A 20,761-nucleotide genomic window follows, 5' to 3' on the forward strand; every position below is an offset into this window, starting at 1 on the left:
TTTAAGTTCAGTTTCCATAGTTTTGTAATCACAGTTCAATCTTCAATTTAGTTTCAATCAAATAAATATTAAAAAATCATAAAAAAAATATTTATGAAAATTGATTCAACCTTCAAGCCAAGTAACTTTTTTTATTGCGATTTAATGAGTTCAAAGTGATTTACTCATAAATCAAATTAACTCTTTTATTCAAATCAATATATTAATTAATTTTTTCTTTAATCTGTTCAACCCAGTTCCAACAACTCTCTTATTTTAGTACATGCATTATAAGATTGCGTGTTGCATTTTTGGTTGCCATATATCCAATTTGACGCATGTCCAAAAGTCAGTGTCCTTCTTGATGTTGACATTATTTATATGTATTCTTTTTATCAGTAGTCAAATGTTAAAAATATTAATTAGAAAAAGACCTTAGAAATAATGACTATAATTTTGCATTGTTGGAATGTACGCTTTAAAAATAAAAAAATGTTGGGTTAAAAACAATTATTTGATACATTAAAGGTACAAAATTTTAATTCCGCAAGGTATTTTTAAGTTATATTTAAAAAATTAAATATTTATATGAATAAGATATGTGACAAAATCTCAATTCGTTTGCTTGTGGAATAGAAAAACTTCCCACGTGTACCAAATAATTAGCTTATTTCATGTGAATATCATTGAAATTGTATACATGATAAACATCAACATTTTCCCCATCAATAGCATTTATGACCATTAGGACTTTGACTTTTGAGCCTGAATGTAACGTATTGTTATTCGTGGAAGGGATAAGCTGAAGCTATACTAATGTATGCTCAGTAAAGGCACATGATGTTGAGATAGACAATCTCGGTGAGGATGCACGTACCACATGTATGCATGCACAGGCGTGTGGGTGTGCAAAATACCTGTTGGGGTGGCTTATAATTTGCACAAAAAACGGTCAAGAAGAAACATTCTTAGATTTGAAATGCTGCAGAAAATTAGAATTTCTGAATATTTCTTTGGACTATTAAATATTTTAACTTAAAAGGAACAGACCAAAAGATAACCTGACCCTGTTGACTATTTCAATGGTTATGGAGCCAAGGTAAATCTATTAAGATAATGATCAATTGAAGACGTTGAGTACACATGCATCTAAACACGAGCGTGTATATGCATACATGCACGCTTATTCGATAAAATAACTCAATAGGAAAAGCTATATAACGACCAAAATTCACTCATCTGTAAAATAAGATATTCCCTGACACAAGTACAGACAACTAAAACTATAAAGTCTCCACTCATTTCATTAATACACGTACAAAACTTCCATGTGAACTGGGAAGGGTACCTGAGTTGACAATGCAGGGCTTCAACTCCACATGATTAGCCAAAATGCTTTTTCATTTTCATCTTCTTGAATTCAGTTTGCCACGTCGTTCTTCGTATGATGCTGGAAACAATTAGTTAGGTTTAGGTCAAAATTAACTAGCAAAAGTTGAAGAAAAACATACAGAATGCAAGTTGCATTCTATAAAGCGTAAAGAAGGCAAGTACAAATACAGACTACCACAATCTCTTGAAAATGCATGGGAGTTATCGGTAGCTAATTGCTGAAAGCTTAAATCAATTTTACTATTCGACACCCCAAAATTTGGTTCAGTTAATACTTTGGAGTCAGTCACAACACATCTACCATAAAAAACCTCAAATAATTAAGCCATCAAACTTCTATATTCTACTCCTCGTTACAGAACTGACCGTCAAGCATTTACTTTCAAATGTAAGGAAAGACCAAAGGCAGATAAAAAGAATAGAGGGCCACCCAAAGCTATCAACGAAGAGATTGTATTTAAGATGATAGAGACTCCTACAGTAGAAGCCATTCATTTCTTCCAAAACAGACATTTCTTTAATGACTAACATGTCTACTACAGGGATAATTGCCTTTCTAATAAAACAGTTTTCAACATGGAAAGTGTCTCAGCATGCCTATGGGTGCGAACCCTCGGGCATTGATCGAACTTTTCGTAATGAGCATCATGCACATCTCGAATTTCTAGATGAGGCACAATTTGAACTGTCATCATCTACAAGCAAACTTTTGAAAATTCCTACAAAAGTTTCTCTTTGTTGGTAATAAATACATCAAATGACATCTTTCTAAACATCCTGATGGAAATGAACAATGACAGGGTAACTTCATTTTCTAGCAATGATGGGCATTTTTAATGAAAGCTCAAAGTGTAGCAGCACTTACGCTCAGTTGGCCGACACAAGAGAGAAATATGGGAAGTGACCTTCTTGATTGTTCCATCATTAAATAAGCTCTGGTCTGAAAAAAGTCAAAGCTCTTTCAGCAAGATATATCAACACAGACAAATAGAAAAGGAAGACCTAGATAGAGATGATATGGTAGAACTTGGTTTCTGCACCTTTTGCTAAAGGCAAGCAACTCAGAGCAGCTTCTTGAAAAATTGCAGACTGAAGCTGGTATGCTCGACCCTCATTTTCCAAGTGTATACGAAGTGCTTGCCCAGAATCTACAAATAAAACCGCAGGATAGTTCAAATATTTCAAACATAAATGGTTGCCTAGCAAATGTGCAAGTGATGTATGGATGCAATTTGCAAACATTCTTCTTTTCTTCTAGGTCACAGCAAATTGTAGCATAGAAATCAATATCCTATATTCAGCATGAGTCAAAGAAATGAGGTGCTTTGTTTTGTGTATCATGCACCTGAGGAGCAAATAAACTTGACATCTTCAAATTCACAGGATTGAAGGATCAATGGGGTCTCTGGAGCCATGGCATACTGAGGTTTTCTCGGTGTCTTCTCAATGTCCAGTAATATATCTATCACCTACACAAAATTTATTGATAGGTCACTTGATGTGAATATAACTCAAGCCAAAAGGTTAAGATGCATGCATAACACTCTAGAAAGATGTAAAAAATAAACAAATAAGCATATTTATTAGGGTTCGGCATCAGGTATCATGCTGGTCAATTTCAGGAAAAAGGACCGGTTTGATGGAAGGCTATTTAGTTCCAGTGTCTGTTTAATTCCACCTCTGACCTAGCAAAGCAATTTATCAAAGACTGAAAACAAAGAGTTGAAGAGAATAACTGTCACGCACATCAACTGATTCAAGACCTTGGCCTATCATAAATAGCACAGCAACCATGCACCGCACCTGATGCCACAGGAAGGCACTACCTTTAACTTTAATAGCACAAAGCTGACCGCCTTCAAAGCTGCAAGTAGTAACAGATGATTATCCACTTCTTCAAACATATTCATGGCACTTTAAAATTGACACTTAGAATCTACCATTCTGCCTAAGAAATAAGCATATATAATCTCACTTGAATCAACCAGAACAAATAGATAGTCACCTCATATTAGAAGAAGAAATTTCAAACTGTGTAATACGACGCCTGTAGTTGTGTACATTTGCTGCATCCATCTTACAAAAGTTTCTGAAGTCATGTTCTCCAAGAAATTTCTTTCCTGCATTCTCCATAGCCTGGAGATACATAAAAAAAATTGCATTACTGTCTCATATTTCTGGTGAGAACCCATAAAGTCAATAGATGGTCAGAACTCAGGATCCATGTAAAAAAGTTACTTACGGAGAGATTCAAATTTCCTCTCCAAAAGAAGTACTTATATTCTCTAGCCAAACAACTAAACCTGCAGTGACAGACAATATTGCATCATCTTAACCCATTAGTAGATAACTAATACAACAAGTTCAAAAAGAAAATTTTAATGATAACACTGAGCCAATAGTTCTGGATGCTATAAATCCATCAAGGATGAATTAGATTTTAAATATCCTCTGTAAACTAAATCATCTTCAAAATGTAAAAAAGTAATGAACTTTTTAAAATTTTAGAAAGACCTTGCACTGAAATCAATTGAAACAGGACTCCATCCTAAAATTCGAATATCACTTGGAAGGACTCGGTTCAGTACTCTCACATAATCAATTTCTCCTTCTGACAAAAAATCAAAAAGTAACAGCATAAGTTACAATCAAAGATGCATTTTGTTCCTTTAAACTTCATTGTCATTGTGTTCACAATTTTTTAAACGAAGCTGAAGCTAATAAATTGCTAAAACCATTTAGAAAATGCATCGTGCTGTTCTTCATGTCTGCTTGGTTTTTCTTGAAGAGACCAAGCTCGCATACCTTCTAACTTTGAAGTTTGAAATAAGTTCCAGTAAGAAGGGGAAAGGCTTATTAATCATCAGAAGTTTGAAGTTTGAAGTTTGAAATAAGTTCCAGATTAGGCAATCACTCACCAACATATAATACCGATCTGATTATCAGGCAAGCAGAAACTAAAGAATTATTCAAACTTAGTTTCTAATCTCAATCAGAAATTTTATTTCCTGAGGCTTGTGAGTTTTCTACCAGCTTGCCCTTATTATGCATGTGCATCATACCCTACATTACTGAAATTACTCGGGAGAATTTGACAGCACAAGTGAGAATATGTGGATGGTTATGGTATCAGAACTTTATTACTCCATAATTTAGCCCTCTCATTGACCTGAAGTATTTTACATACAAGGATTTTATTCCATCTCAGCACTACTTTGTCCCACATTTTTCCTTCTAGTTTCCCCAAATGTTTAACCAGTTCTCTCTATGAACAAGAGAGACTGGTTAAGACATTTGGTGACAAATTAAAAACTCAAAGCTCTTTAAACAGTTTGATTTATCCTCAAACCAAAATTGTTCATCCTAAAATTCTATATGTTGCTAGCCTTTTTAGTTAAAATAAAATCTTTTCACGTTCAGTTGCAAATTTGTAATAGGACCCAGAAAATAATAGAATTCAAGGATATGGAACAAGAAAAATCCATGAATCACCAATATCAAATGATAATTACAGATAAAGCTTTTCCTAGAACTTAGAGTCTCCAGGATAGATATAGAATAAGTGGCTAACCAATTTGTGCCTCAGGAATTAATTCTCCTGAAATTTTGTGGTTTCCATCAGTTTCTTTGAGGTTTGACCTTAAAAACAATGCAATCACCTGCACCAAGCATTTTCCATGTTCTTAGCATTCAAATGGTTAAAGGGTAAACCATGGTTCAAAATCACAGTTAGATTAAAAGAACTTCTTCTAGTGATCAACTTACTTGGCCAACAGAGGACACCCCCTTATCTGTTCTGCCACACCTTGAGTACTGTGATTCCTTCCTGTCACCAACTAAAAGCCTTGTTTTCTCAAGTGCTTTGAAAATTTCAGACTGTATGAACACTAGAATTATGAAAGTACATCCAAGAAAGAAACTAACAGAATCATTCAACAAAAACAATTGTATAAGGCACATCTGATACAAGGTCAAGTATACTATGAGTTAATTTCTGTTTTTCTCAAGAATAATTTTTTTAAAGATTCAAATAAATCTTGGACTTGTCATTCATCATCTGTAAATTTCAAAAAGACATTTAAGAACCATACCTCAACAGTGGGATCCATTTGTGCTTCTGAAGCAAAACCATAAAACCTGTCATATAGCACCTGGAACTATAAGGCTTTGTTGCTTTCTATAGTCTTTACAATTTATAAATTTTAATTTCTTTTTAAAATATCATGGGTTATAGAATCAAATGATAAAATGGAGAAGACTTTTAAGGAAAAGAAAAGAGTCCCCAGTGATCCAAAAATTAAATCTCACTTAGCCTACAGAGGCTATGTATCAGAAGGGCTTAGTTTTCATACTATCTTAAATTAACCTTTGGTTGCTATTTAATAAAAATCTTACATAATGAAACTGAGGCCATGTTGATCCTAGAAGATACTCGGTCCAAGATTCGAAGTCTCAATCTTGTCAAAATGCCAGCAGGTGATAAACCTAAGTAGCAATATTTACTAAAGGAAATACATACTATGTAGGGGACCTAAGTCTAGATGTTTTTACAGTTCTTGAACGAATGCTGCCCTAGTAAGAAGGTAAAGCATAAAATCATCACTGTGGGTGACCATGTCTGGTTGGTATGAAGGCTGAACTAAGTTACATGAAATAACAGTGCAGCTAATAAAACTAGTTCTTCTACCATAAATACACAATTGCTATTTTCTATTATCCTTTTCCTCTCCTTTGACAATAAACTTGTAACAGAAGAGGAAATCTGCTATTGACAGCAAGCAACATTACAACGGATTATGGTTAAATTGCATACCTCTGACCAAAATACATGACTCTTAAAGCAACATATCTCTTGGAATGGTGAGTCATAATTTTCAAATCATAACCTGTTAAGAAAGAGAGATGATAGAATTTGATACATGAGAAGATTTCTAATGAAAATGTCATACTTCTTAAGAAAATATGCAAGGTTAAGCAAAAGAAAATTACATAATCAAGGAAACTTTTTCTAATAGGATAGTGGCGTAATATACTTCATAGTTAAAATGGTGCAATTGAAGAGGAGGTGAGTAACTATTGCTCTATAGCAGACTAGCTCTGCAGCATTTTCATGAAATATGGCATGCTAATGCAGCATGTCTCCAATTTCATATCTCAGGAATCAAACTGATGATGATTGGCAAGCAAAAGTAAAGGAACTATGGCATATATATTTGCAATAATCACATATGGATCTGTGAATATAAGATCTCGGATATGTACAGTTTTATTCTTTTCAAATCCAATGCATACATCAAATCTGCAACTGCTATTTATTTTCAGATAGCTGCATAGGAAACTTCAAACTGGAAGTAACTATAGAACAATCATAGGAACCAGACAAATACAACGAAGAAGTAAACACCAAGAAGATTAATTCAAAATAGCTAAATTGCATTAAAATTCTTGTCAGAAATAACATGAATAATGACCAGATCCAGATGGCATAACAAAGTGATGTGCCCTGTCTGAATCTGGAGGTTACATGATGTATAGGGGATTATTTATTTTCTGTGGTCTTTGGTAAGTCCCTCATTATTTTCTTCCATATCCTTTATTAACAACGCATCAACCCATAGGTGGAAATGTAGATATGTACTCCCGCCTTTTCTGCTATATCATTTCATTTATCAGCATACTAAACTTGACCACTGAAACAGCACCACTTATGGAGTATCTTCTCTAATAAACTAGTTAGATGGTTTAATTATGAATCTCACATTTAACATGAATACAAGCATGTATGGTGGAGGACATCTATCGGACCACAAAGAAAATTTTTCATAAATTGAAAAGCCACAATTTTCTTGCTGTGGTTTTATACAAATTGAAAGCTTGTTTGTTAAACGAAATAAGTAACATTTGAGATAAAGTAGAAACTTTTGACACAAAGACATTGCACTTTTACTTAAATCACAATGAGTAATCCATTGAGGATTTTCCCACTCTCAACAAACTAGAATGATATTTAAGATCAGTCAATAAAAACCTGGATTTCTTTCTATTGTTTTCTTTTTTCTGGTCTTATCACCTCCAGCGTTTTTTCTCTGACTTTCCACACCCTGTTTAAAGCTTTCAACATCAGAACCATTTTGCATCTCCTCTGTCTGCATTATACCAACCAATACTTATAGTCTCATAGGTAACTAATCAAAAGTATTAGAACAAAAACCTCTTCCCCCCCCCCCTTTTGATCAGCTAAAAATTACGAAATGTGCACAGCAAGGTGTAGGGAATCATAAAGCAAATATGGCATATATATCTCATGCCACACTCCCAATTGCCAGGAAGCTTTTACAAGCATATCAAAGGCAGCTTAATCGTAAATTACCACTCGATTACTTCTAATACTTGTTTTTATGCCCCCCCCCCAAAAAAAAAAAGCTCCACTTAAAAAAGTAGTAAAAGTTGAACTTTCCTGGACAAGACTATGCAGGCATTACCCTTAGTATAGCACCAAATTGATTATTTAACTAATAAAATAAATTTTGTTAAAAAAATAGCAAATATGCAAATTCTTCAATATACAGAATGGCAGAAGAAGCACAAATTACAGATAATAATTATAATAAAACAAAATAGAAAAAAAGAATTTCAAAGTTCGTAATGGACCTTATGGCAACAACATTTGGAGATTTGAGAAGATAGCTTTGAATTCTCAGCCTCTAATTCCTGATTAATAAATTAATTATTTAAAAAAAATTGATGATAATAAAATTGACGAGCAAAGGAAAAAAAAATTAAAAGGAAACGCAAGAAGAACCTTCACTCTATTTTGGAAAGCCTGTAGTTGGGATATGAAGCTACCCACGACATCACTGCCGGACTCGCTTATTCCGTTTAACATTTTCAAAATACCCGCCGCTGATGGATCGTTGCTGTTTTGCTCCGTTTATTTCTCCCTCAATAGATATTTTGTTCTAAGTGAATTACAGCAGCACTAAAACTACGGCGTGTTGGACTTCAGTTTCCTTTTAAATATGTCATAAGGGTTTTTATTTAGGTCAAATTCTGCCATTAGACCATGTACTTTGCATAAGTTGTAGATTTAGTACTTGTGCTTTAATTTGATCAATTATTGTCCCTGTACTTCTCAAATTTTGAGAATATAGTCATGAAAAAAAAGTAGCAGTTAAATCTATTTGGTTAAATTCTACTATTAGCTCTATATTATGGGTAAAGTTAGAGACTTAGCCCTTGTTCTCCAACTAGATCATTCTTAGTCATTATATGTTTTTAATTTCGAAATTTTAGTCTTAATATACATTATCGTGGTTGAATCTATTAATTGGTTTTTTGTGAGTATGTGAAAATGACAAACTGACATGGCATTACATATGGGATAATATGTTAGATGCATCAAATTTTGAAAATAATGGTCTGTTTGAATGATTAACTTTATTTTCTAGAAAACTTTTTCGCAATTTTTTAATGTTTGGTTCAGTAAAATGAAATGGGTCGAAGGAAATGTTTTCTTAGTTAATTGAAAAGGGCTTGTTTTTTCTATAAAATTACTTATCTTTTTTTTCGATAAGTCATGTTATGCGTGAAACTCCTTCCCTTCCTCTAATCTTCCTGTTATACCTCTCCGTTACTTGGAAATATGTTAGCAAGGTAGAAGGGATTGACTTCCCCTTTGACTCCACTTGACACAATACCCTAGTTGACCACTCGTTTAGGCTACAGGAGCAACATCCTTCCATTATCAAGCTTGGGCACTAGGTGGGAACATTTCTCAAGTGTGAGCACATTCTCGATGTGGTAGGGAGTCTATAGTCTATTTAGGCATAACTACCTTGTACTATTTGGAGGCATAACAGATTAGATCCCAAGATACAATCCTTTATGCTCATGAATATCCTTTACACATTTGGCGGGATTGAATACTTATCCAATCACGTCATGTCAGTGGACAAGAGGATCCCTCTTATAAGTAGTTTTCTAACGATGAAGAAGGGATCAACTCTCGAGACCCTGAAGTTACTTTGAGCAATTACTATCTCAAATAGTTAGCTTGTCCTCTTGTTCATGTTCCATCTCTCCATCTCTTTAGGTGAACCGGCCTCAACATAGCCACCACTCCTTCCTCCCTTGTTGAACTTTGCATCAACACTTCCCTTTTCTAAAATCTTCCCTTTCTCACTGGCACCACCTCCTCTACTCTAACCACGCTACACTTTCGTCATCATTGTCATGACTCCACCACAGGCAAGTTTCTCGCCTTCTCCAAGATTAGATTTTGTTTTCTTTTAAAAATGGGTGTGCTTTGAATATACATCTGAAGGTTTCATTGCTCTTTGCACTGATGAATAAGGCATTGGCCCTAACACAGGGACTCCTCTCCACTTTAAGGTGCTTTTCCCTCTTTCTCTTTCTTTTTTTTTTACCTTATTGTACGAGTTTGCTTTTTGGGTTTTTGTTAGTTTTGCTTACGGTTGTAGGAATTGACTGTTGTGTTAGTAGTTTGCAATGTTAGTAATCACACATTGCTAACATATAAAAAATATAAAGAATTTAAATATTGAATTCATTATAACTTGGATAATTGAGTTGAGTGCCTAAGGGAGCTGACTAATTAGACTTTATGTACACATGCATAAGCCCAAAAGATGGTGCGAATAAATGTTTTATATAATTATTATTTTCATTTGAATCTAAACAAGTTTATTCGAATAAATATAACTTCCAAAAAAGACTTATAATGAATAAACATTTCTTTTATGAAAAATTGTAATGTTGTGGAAAAATGTAACTTTGTGGGACAAATTATGTACCAAGTGATATATTCTTTGATTAAAAAACACAATGTGCCTAAATATAAAACTCAATCATGCTATTTTCACTATTTTGTTTTGTTGTTTTAACACTTGTCATATCCTAGAGGCAAAATTAAAATATTAAGGACAGTAAATCACGTGTCAAATCTATTTCTTTTATTTTAATTTTCTTTCCTTGCACCATAACTTCCTTTCTTGTACCACAAAATTTCTAGCATGTTGTGTCTTTGAACTTGTCCAAAGTCATGTGATTTTCTTTTTTTCTTTTTGGCTTCTGTTTGTATTCTTGGAATGAAAGATTGATTTTCTTTCCTGATGTTGTTGATTATTTGTTGTGAACTTGAGCCCCTGTTGTTGCTTGATTTTGATCATACTAGGAATTTTGTTTTGGTTGTTTACTTGTAGCAATCTCCGTTGTTTGTGATTGTTCAATCTTTCGATCATCTTCAACAACAAAGAAATATAATAACCCATTTAACATTCCTTAACAATGTCAGCTTTTGGCAACTAACATGTTATTAAGATTCAATTGTTCTTATGTTTTTGCTTTATTAAGACCATGTTGCCTACATCTTTGAACATATAACAAACATTGGAAATGTCATCAAACTATTTGTGTTGCTACAAATTAATGATCTATCCATGAAATGCTGGTACACTCTAATGATTTTGATTATAATTTCCTTTTTCCAGAAAGTTCCTCCATATTCTTGTAAGAATAGGTAAATCCTAATTTGGTGGAACTGATAGAGTTGTTCCCATGGAATCTTTTTCTTTTCTAATCTTCAATTCTGTCATGTTCCACGATTGATGGACTGATTCATTGACAAAGGCTGGCATTGATAGAGTCATCTCTATATTTAAAACATGTTGGTTGCTTTAATCTTATAGCATAGTTTTCAGGTAATAATGCCTTTTGCTGGTGTTAATGTTTTGATCATCAAGTGTGGAAACTCTTGCAACTTAGACATGTTGCTCATCAAGTCGTGAGTGGTGATGGTTGTTGGCCTATCATGGGGAACTAAATATTCAGCGGCAAATTAATCTCATAAGAGTTTGTGCTTTGTAGGAATGAAAGGAAACCAGAGGCTACTTTTCCAAGCAAATTTGGCAACATGTCATGGAGTGCCACGTGGTGTTAAAAATGTGTTTTTATGATATATTTATATTCAATTTTAAAAAATTATAAAGAATAGAAAAAATATATATAAAAAGATCATAATATATATTAAAGTATAAAAAAATATTCATTAATTTCATAAAATAACTAAATGTTTTTAACCCAAAAAATGTAACAAATTTTTTGGGTTTTCATCCTATTCTTCTTGTGAGAAAAGAGAAGAACTAGGTTCTCTAATATTTTTGTTCACAGTCATCTAAACAAAAACAAACCCAAAATTATTTACATTTTCCTTTAATTAAAATTTTATTACTTACATTTACTTTAATTAATTTAAAATATTTAAAATTCAAATCATCCTCTTTTAAAGTTGTAAACCAAAACTCAAGTTAAATCCAAAAAATTTCAAATTTCCAACATCAATGGCTACTGTCGACTACCATGCTTCACTGTCAACTACCGCTCACCGATAGTCACGTAAGTTCAAATTTAATCATTCTCTTGTTTTCAACCCCTCTTTTCATTTTAAACATTTTTTTTTCAAAAGAGCACTAAATTTTTATAAATATCTACAAATAAATCTCGAACTTCAATACTAAAACTAGGTATTTTTCATCATCAAATTGTCTTAAAATTTCAGTATATTCTTCCCCTCTTTATAAGATTCTCTTTCCATGTTTAGATTGACCAAACAATGCCTTAAAAAAATCCTTTCTTACTTTATGTTTTTTTTTATGTATAGTGATAGTACTTATGATAAGAATATGTGTACGTGGTAATGAAGAGAAAGATTTTAGCTATGGTTATTTGTATTGGGAAGAAGGAATGAATAAAAATACAAAGGAGAGAGAGAAAGAGAGGAAAAGAGAACGTGAGAAACCAATTAATCAAAAAAAATATAATGTTATTGATTCAAGTTAATTTTAATAAATATATTTTTTGAATAAAAAATGTTATTTAAGTAATATATTTTATGAAAATATAAAGCTCATTACATGGCATTCTCTAATTGGTTGAAATTTTTTAACCTCAGATCACTTTTTGGACTAAAAACCATGATAGAGGGACACTTTAGGTACCAAATTGGGTAAAAAAAGTTTAGGTATCAAAGTGGTAAAATGAGTATACTAGGCCCAAATCGTGAATTAAACTTTTTTTTAAACAATAAATGTCAACTCTATTACGATTTGACTTTGTTTGATATTTTTTAATAATATAAGGACTAAATTGATCCATCTAATACTAGAGGGACTAATTTGATCAAGAAATCGTAGGTATTGGGCTTTCTTTAGTTTGTACGAGTCAACTAAACATCAATTCGGTTGAAAAAAATACTAAATTATCTTTATACATTTGAAATAAGTTATATTTTTACAAAGACCCATTTGTCTTTTTACATTTTAAATAAAATCAATAAAAAAATCACAAATGATGAGATTTAAACCCATGCTATCAACATACATAAAACCTACGACAAAAGCTCATTTTGATTATTTTTGTACATTTTAATACTATGACACTAAAGTTTTCACCCACATTGTTAGTATATTGATAATGCATTTGAGTGAGTTTGTGTCACAAGACAACGAAATATAATGCTTTTTATAATTAAATTTTTACACTGAATTTTTCTTTCACCAACATGATAATATTTTAACGTGTTATAGAAAAATAAAAATATCATTATAAACATTAAAGTGCATTTACTATTCTTAATATGATATATTATTTAATTTTTTTTACTCATGACTTTTTTTTTTATTTCACACAAATTGCATATATGTTGTTATTATTATTAGTTACAAATTATACGTATTTTATTCATTATATGTTATTTTTAAGTATTTGCATTTTAAATGGTTAGTTTCACATACATACGCGTGTAATAAAATTTCAAGTACGTAATAAATCTTTAAATAAACTAAAATTTTATTTGAAATAAAGAATTTAAATAGATACAAATAATAATTTATTTTGATATAGTAAAAATATAAGAAATCAATTTAGCTAGAATAATCAAAAAAAATAATATTAAAAAATTATAACATCATTATTAATTAGATTTACATGTTGAATCTAGAGTTGTTCATGGATCAGGTCGGATTGGGTTTGGGTCCTAATAAAATTATAGGTCCGGTTGATAGGCTCGAGCTTGGCTCAACCTGAAAAACAGGCTTAAATTTTTGCTCAAGCCTGACTCGGATAAAAATGCTAAAATTCAGGTCTGGCCCGCTCATATTAAAATTCTTTATTTTATTTTTTTATATAATTTTTAAATATAATTCATAAAAAACTAAAAACATTAAAATAAATGTTTCCTGACAAATTGAAAATAAACTAAAAAAAGTCTATATACTTAAATAACACTAAGATAAGTGCAAGTTAACAAACAAATATCTCTAAAATAGTTGCAAAATTAATAATAAAACAAGAGTTATACAATATCCAAACGATATCAACAAAATAGGAGCTACATAATAGTAAAATGATAGCAAAACAATGAAAAATAATAAGAAAACAGTGGAAAAACATCAATATTTTTTTCAAATTTAGGCTGGGCCAAAAAACCTTACATAAGCCTCAATCCATTTTTTTAACAAGTCTTATTTTTTTACCCAAATTCATCTTTCGGCCTTATGTTTTTACCTAAATTCTCTTATTTTTTTGAACAGGCCTTCGGTCAGGCCATGGACAAGTCTAGTTGAATCCATAAATAAAGTAAACCATATTTGATATGGAGAGGGACTAAATTCATAAATGTACTCAAGTACTAGGGTTGATTCTACAACTAGACCTTTTACTATTTGACGTGGCATGGCAATCGCATTGGGTAAAAATAAAAAGTAAAAACCATGAAATTTGAGCAAATAGAGCGGCGAGTTAACCGCTGTAATTCATCCCGTTTCAACAGGTTGAACCCCAAACACTTTTTAAGATCTCCGTCCGTCCATAACGGAACTTCAACGTCTTTTTTGCAACCGATTCTCTTCTTTTTGAACTAAAACCTGAAAAATCACTTAAAAAAAAAGCACACACACGAGAAATAAAATTACTTAACAAAAAAAATTCTTTAAAAAAAAAAAGGAGAATCGGACCGCCGGTGTGATACGGCGCTCCGGCGAAAGGTACTTTTTCAGTGCCTTTGATTTGCTTTTCCTTTCGAATTCTGCTTGCAAGTAATGATTCTTTTCTTTTATCTAAATTCTTGATCGATTTACGTAATCGAATCCAAATTTTGGATACTTTAAAGGCTAGATTGTTTGTTACAATGATTTCAAAATTCCTGCTTATTGAAATTGATGTTAATCGTTACTAAATATATATTTCAAGATTAGATTGTTTGTGTGATGTTGTTCGAACTGACTAAGTAATGTTTTTAAGAATCAATTTAATGGTTTTGATGAAGATTACTTGTGGATTTTTCTCTACTATTGTTTATTTTTCATACGATTTCAACATTACGTGCGTGCTATAGTGTCATTTTTCTCATTTTTCCGTCTTTGTAAGACTGTATGGTTGAATAAAACATATTTTCAGTAATAAATATACTTCGTTTCGATCTATGTTATCCAATACTTATGTTTGACACATATTCTATGATGCTTATTGGATATGATCTCTCAAATATCTATATTAGACAGGTAGTCATATTCGATAGTCATCTCAAATCCGGATAATATAAGAGATACTCCATTCCAGGTGCATAAATTTCATTGTATTTTCTCTGCGAATTTACGCTTCTCATTTTTATAAAGAAATTAGTCCAAGACTCTTGCCTTAAACAAATATCGACTCTTTTTTGCAACTTAAATGAATAATTACTCTTCTTGAAAGAATATTGAGAATTGTTCAAATTATGTACTGCTAACTTCTATAATTCTCTTCACTAAGCTCTGCAGAACTTGATGAAGTGGATCGAGATATTAAAAGATGCATGTGAGATAATGAAACATCGATATTGCTGTAGAATGTGGTTGGTACCTATGAAAGTGTGATAGGCAGTGATCCTAGCACTCTGATTTCCAATCTCTTTTAGTCTATGCAGTTTAATGGTGGGTTATGCTCTTAAACTTGAAGGAATAAGTGGAAAGTGGTGAGTAGAATCGGATAAAATGAACGTCACTGGTGGTTTTATATCAGATGAACGCCGGGAGATTATCCAATCTGCTTCAGGGAGTGACATTTCCTCAAAATCTCCAAGGTCAACACAGGTCCATGGCAAAGGAAGTCCCGTTAACCATGATAGGCAGTCACGTTCCCCAATAGATGGTCGTCCTAAGAAAGGTAACTAATATCATCCCAAAACAGTCATTAGGCAATAGTGAAATGAGCAGTAAGGAATCCCGATCAACTTAATGTTAAAGCTTATGCCATTTAGCATACATAGTGCCAAATCTTTACTGCTGTTTATATGATGGAGACGCTCCTTGTACATCATAATTCTATGCCAATTCTGAAAATGATAACAGCATGTTCTTTTCTTCCAAAGTCAATAACATGTTTGAAACCTAATCCTGTAAACATTTGTGATAACAGAAAATGATTCTGGCTTGTTATCTTATAACATTTGTTTAGTTTGTTATTGATCTTGTTCAACAATTTCATTCTGAAGGTGGTTGTGGTGGTAAAGGAACTTGGGGAGGGTTACTCGATACTGATTCCAGTTATGCTCTTGACCCAAATGACCCAAACTACGATAGCAGTGAGGTTGTTAGTCCACATATGTTCCTTCTACTTTCTCTGGATTTTTGTTCTTGTTCGATCTTTTTGTTATTTCAAATTACTAGAGAATGATTAAGACCTATTTCGGGATTCCAATTTCAGTTTGATTGGAAAAAATGAAGAAAAATATGCTCGATGCAGGAATATGGACATCCAAATGCAAGAAAATCAGCACCTGATTTTGATGCGTTTAAAAAGAAGGCGACAATAATAGTGGAGGAATACTTTGCTACTGATGATGTTGACTCAGCTACCAATGAATTAAAAGAACTTGCATTGCCCAGCTACAACTATTACTTTGTAAAAAAGCTGGTCTCTATGGCTATGGATAGGCATGACCATGAAAAAGAAATGGCTGCTGTTCTATTATCTGCACTCTATGCTGATGTAATTGATGCCCCACAGGTTTACAGAGGCTTTAGTAAACTGGTGGAATCTGCAGATGATCTGATTGTAGATATACCGGATACAGTTGATATTCTTGCATTGTTTATAGCTCGAGCTGTGGTTGATGACATACTCCCTCCTGCATTCCTTAAAAAACAAATAGCACTCTTACCTAAAGATTCAAAGGGGGTGGAAGTCTTGGAAAGAGCTGAGAAAGGGTATCTAGCAGCTCCTATGCATGCAGAAATTATTGAGCGTCGCTGGAGGGTTAGCAAGAAAACAGTTGAGGATGTAAAGGCAAGGATAAACAACTTGTTGATAGAGTATGTAACGAGTGGTGACAAGAAAGAGGCTTATAGATGCATCAAGGATTTGAAAGTTCCTTTCTTCCACCATGAAATAGTTAAACGAGCACTTGTTATGGCAATGGAAAGGCGACAAGCTGAAGATAGACTACTGGATCTACTCAAGGAAGTAGCTGAAGAAGGTCTGATAAACTCAAGTCAAATTACAAAGGGATTTGATAGGATGATTGACACAATTGAGGATTTGTCCCTTGACATACCAAATGCACAGAGGATACTGAAGTCTTTGATTTCTAAGGCTACATCTGATGGATGGTTGTGTGCTTCATCTTTAAGGTCTTTATCATTGGAGCCCAGAAAAAAATTATTGGAAGACAATTTTACTAGAACTTTCAAGTTGAAGTCTCAATCAATTGTTCAAGAATATTTTTTGACTGGTGATATCTCGGAGGTTTTTAGTTGTCTAGAAGCAGAGAATAGAACTTCCTCAGGTGAACTGAATGCTATCTTTGTTAAAAGGTTGATAACTTTAGCAATGGATCGGAAGAACAGGGAGAAAGAAATGGCTTCTGTTTTGCTATCATCATTATGTTTTCCTGCAGATGATGTAGTAAATGGGTTTGTGATGTTGATAGCATCTGCCGATGACACTGCTCTAGATAATCCAGTTGTTGTTGAGGATCTTGCTATGTTTTGGCTAGAGCAGTGGTAGATGAAGTTTTAGCCCCACAACACCTAGAAGAGGTCGGTAGCCAATTTCTGGGGACGGACTCTATTGGGGGCAAAGTGCTTCAAATGGCAAAGTCATTGCTAAAGGCTCGACTTTCAGGAGAGCGAATCTTGAGGTGTTGGGGTGGTGGTGGTAGCAGTAGGCCGGGATGGGCCGTTGAAGATGTGAAACACAAAATAGGAAAGCTGTTAGAGGAATATGAATCCGGAGGAGACATTAGGGAAGCTTATCGATGCATAAAGGAGTTAGGCATGCCATTCTTCCACCACGAGGTTGTAAAGAAAGCAATGGTGATGGTTATGGAGAAAAAGAATGATAGACTTTGGGGTTTGCTTGCACATTGTTTTGGCTCAGGGCTCATAACCATGAACCAGATGACAAAGGGTTTCTCAAGGGTAGAAGAATCACTTGATGACTTGGCTCTTGATGTGCCTGATGCCCGAAAACAGTTTCTAGCATATGTTGAAAAAGCAAAGACTACCGGATGGTTGGATTCATCATTTCATTATGGCAATTCCATAAACGGTAAAGAGAATGGGGCCTGCCAATAATAACGAGTAAGTTTTCTCATCCTTTGCTGTACCCCATTTTATATAACATTAGATATATAAAATGGTTATGATGTTGGGATTTGAATCCCAAATGCCACGTCTTGAAGGTGTTTGCATGAGCCATAGGTTGAATGCAAATTTTGATTCTAATTTATTAATCCCGATCATTCCACTCCTATCAGAGCTGACATGGTCAATTGTTTTTACTCTTAAAATTAATCACTCGTAGGTTTACAGGGAAGTTGAGTTCCTTCTAGCTGTGCCCTGGTATTGCAGAGAATAAGTTAAGAATTGACTTAAATTTAAACATTTGCCTGACACACACTGCATTATTGTTGAAGTCAGCATGTTTTTTTTTTTTGCCATTACAGCTTCTGTAGTTATGTTCCTGGTACTTCAGTTTCTGCTCAACTCCAAGACCCAACATGTCAAATTCCACCAAATGAATGTTGGAGATTGTTATCACATTCAGAATCCCATTTTTGTTGCATTGCATTGAAAGAGCTGACCTTCGGGAATCTGCTCATTTTCAGTGCAAAAATAACTCTAGAACTTGGACTTGCTACTCTGGAACAGTTTCTTTATTTTTGTTTTTTGGTTGTCCTATAATTTGTTAATCTTATTTATTTAGGTAGATCAATTTTTATGTTATTTCATTTTGTTTAGCAAGATCTGACTTGATTTGTACGGCAAACTATAATTTTATTATTTGATTTGTTTTGCAATAATTTGCTTAACTCCAGTCTAACTCATAATAAGCGCTTCAAATTTTATCCATGTTTACCTATATTTGTGAAGAATTTATTTAAATTTGTGTTAAGTTCACCCATATTATTTTTTTTTTAATTTTTTACAAAAAAAAATATGCTATTTATAATTTAGTATTTAATAATTTAATATATTTTTATTAATTTTTTTAAAATTTTAAATATAGATAATTTAACATATTTTTTAATGATTTTATTATAATTTTACATGACTAGAGAACAAGTTGGATTTGAGCTCAGGATTTGAATGTCAAGCAAAAAATTAACCTCAACTTTATAATTATTTTTATCTAATATTTTTTCTAAACTCTCTTAAATATTGAATAGGATTTTCGATTTAAATAATTGTAAATAGAGGTGCTCATGGGCTGGGCGGCCCGGCTCAGCCCAACAGTCCGCTTGAAATATGAGTTTGGGCAAAAAATGAGGCCCGTTTAGAAAATGGGCAGGGCCTTAGGCACCACTTTTTTGGCCCGGATTGGCCTGACCCAGCCCGAATATAATAAATATTTATTTTTTATTTTTTTATTTTTAAAATATTTTTAAAATATTTTTAAAATACTTTATTTTTTATTAAAAAATTAGTGTTTATTAAAAAAATAGGTTGGGCCAGGCTGGGCTCGGGCTTAGGAATTTTTTCCCAGGCCGGGCTTGGACAAAATTTTAGGCCCAAATTTTTGGGCCGGGTCGGGCCTTGGGTACAGAACACGGGCCAAAAAATTTTGGGCCCGGCCCATGAGCACCTCTAATTGTAAAGAAGTTTTTTTTCTTTTCTTTTTCCTATGGAAGCTTAAACCATATTATGACCATATTATGAGTTTTATTTTATTTGAAACACTCACCTTATCTTTATGTTGGAATTGGTTTTATATTTTTGTTTATCTTAAAAGGGGAAAAAGTATGGACAAAATTTATTTGGTTGCACAAATTAATTAATTAGTATAATGATCTTAGCTTAGTCCTAACTAGTTACCCTAATCCCTATAGCTAATTAAATTGGAAATACTTGTATAAAGGGGAAGAGAGGGAAGTAATGAATGGTTGAGATATCCCCCACAGTCCATTTTAAAGCATTAATTGAGTAATTAATTATTAACATATTGAAGCAAAGTCATTTTAAACAATTATTCATTACTTCCAACATCATTTAGGGATTTAAATAACCAAGCATCCGGTCTAATGCTTATCATAATTACCTATAATAATATTAAAATTGCACTTTAGCCTCTTTAAAAATGATAAAAATTTAATTTAATCATTTAAAAATTATAAATATATAGCCTATTAAAATAATAAAATTATATTTTTACTATAGTAAAAATATATAATTTAATTCTGATCCCTCCAAAAATATTTTTTGACTTCATCCCTGAGTAATCTACCATAAGTGCTCTTTCTCATTGGATAGTATTGAAATGGAAGCATTTTGAGGAGAAGTGTTATTTTCTTCATCATAAAATATATTGTATTCTTCAAAATCTAGTTGGATTTTGGTGGGATTTCTTTCTTTTTAGTTGCTTTCTGCTGCTTCTAGGAATGGGGAGATGTTGTTAGTGGGAAATTTTCAGATTAAATTTACAATTTTAACGGATAAGTCATTTTACTTCTTTGTTTAAGGATTTCTCAATTACTTATAAAATAAATTTAATTTTTCTATCCATGCATCGTATATAAATGATTTAAAACATAATATATTTGTAATATTCTGAATATATTGCATACTTTAAGATTGTGAGAAAAAAAATATTAAAATTAAATGCTTAAAATATGCAAATATAAAATTAACGTTAGAGATTTTTTATATTTAGACATGATGCATATGTAGGTAAGTATAAAAAAATATTTTTGAAAGAATGGACGGTATGTTAAAATGTGGGCACATAAAATCCATTTTATAGTATCATAAAAAAAAGTGACTTATATAAAAGATGACATTTGATTGCAACTACTAAAATTTCAAGCATTCAATCCCCTAGTGACATTTTCATTAAT

At 32.6% G+C, this 20,761-nt stretch overlaps 1 protein-coding gene and 1 pseudogene across 1 annotated transcript; one reads left to right on the plus strand and one right to left on the minus strand.

Annotated features, from left to right (window-relative positions):
* Positions 1–1,079: 1,079 nt before the first annotated feature.
* Positions 1,080–8,362, minus strand: LOC107910479 (tRNA pseudouridine(38/39) synthase). The gene is made up of 15 exons (XM_016838332.2): positions 8,174–8,362; positions 8,023–8,082; positions 7,400–7,517; positions 6,185–6,257; positions 5,463–5,508; positions 5,137–5,247; positions 4,943–5,030; positions 3,886–3,982; positions 3,614–3,674; positions 3,377–3,507; positions 3,118–3,235; positions 2,717–2,840; positions 2,412–2,519; positions 2,237–2,311; positions 1,080–1,429 (listed from the first exon to the last, which is right to left on the minus strand). Exons 1-15 carry the CDS (start codon positions 8,255–8,257, stop codon positions 1,386–1,388), a joined length of 1,338 nt encoding a protein of 445 aa, XP_016693821.1. The 5' UTR covers positions 8,258–8,362; the 3' UTR covers positions 1,080–1,385.
* Positions 8,363–14,276: 5,914 nt separating this feature from the next.
* Positions 14,277–18,727, plus strand: LOC121214602 (MA3 DOMAIN-CONTAINING TRANSLATION REGULATORY FACTOR 2-like; annotated as a pseudogene).
* The last annotated feature ends 2,034 nt before the right edge of the window (positions 18,728–20,761 follow it).

The sequence above is a fragment of the Gossypium hirsutum genome, chromosome D02 (genome assembly GCF_007990345.1).
Source record: "Gossypium hirsutum isolate 1008001.06 chromosome D02, Gossypium_hirsutum_v2.1, whole genome shotgun sequence".
NCBI classification, from domain to species: domain Eukaryota; kingdom Viridiplantae; phylum Streptophyta; class Magnoliopsida; order Malvales; family Malvaceae; genus Gossypium; species Gossypium hirsutum.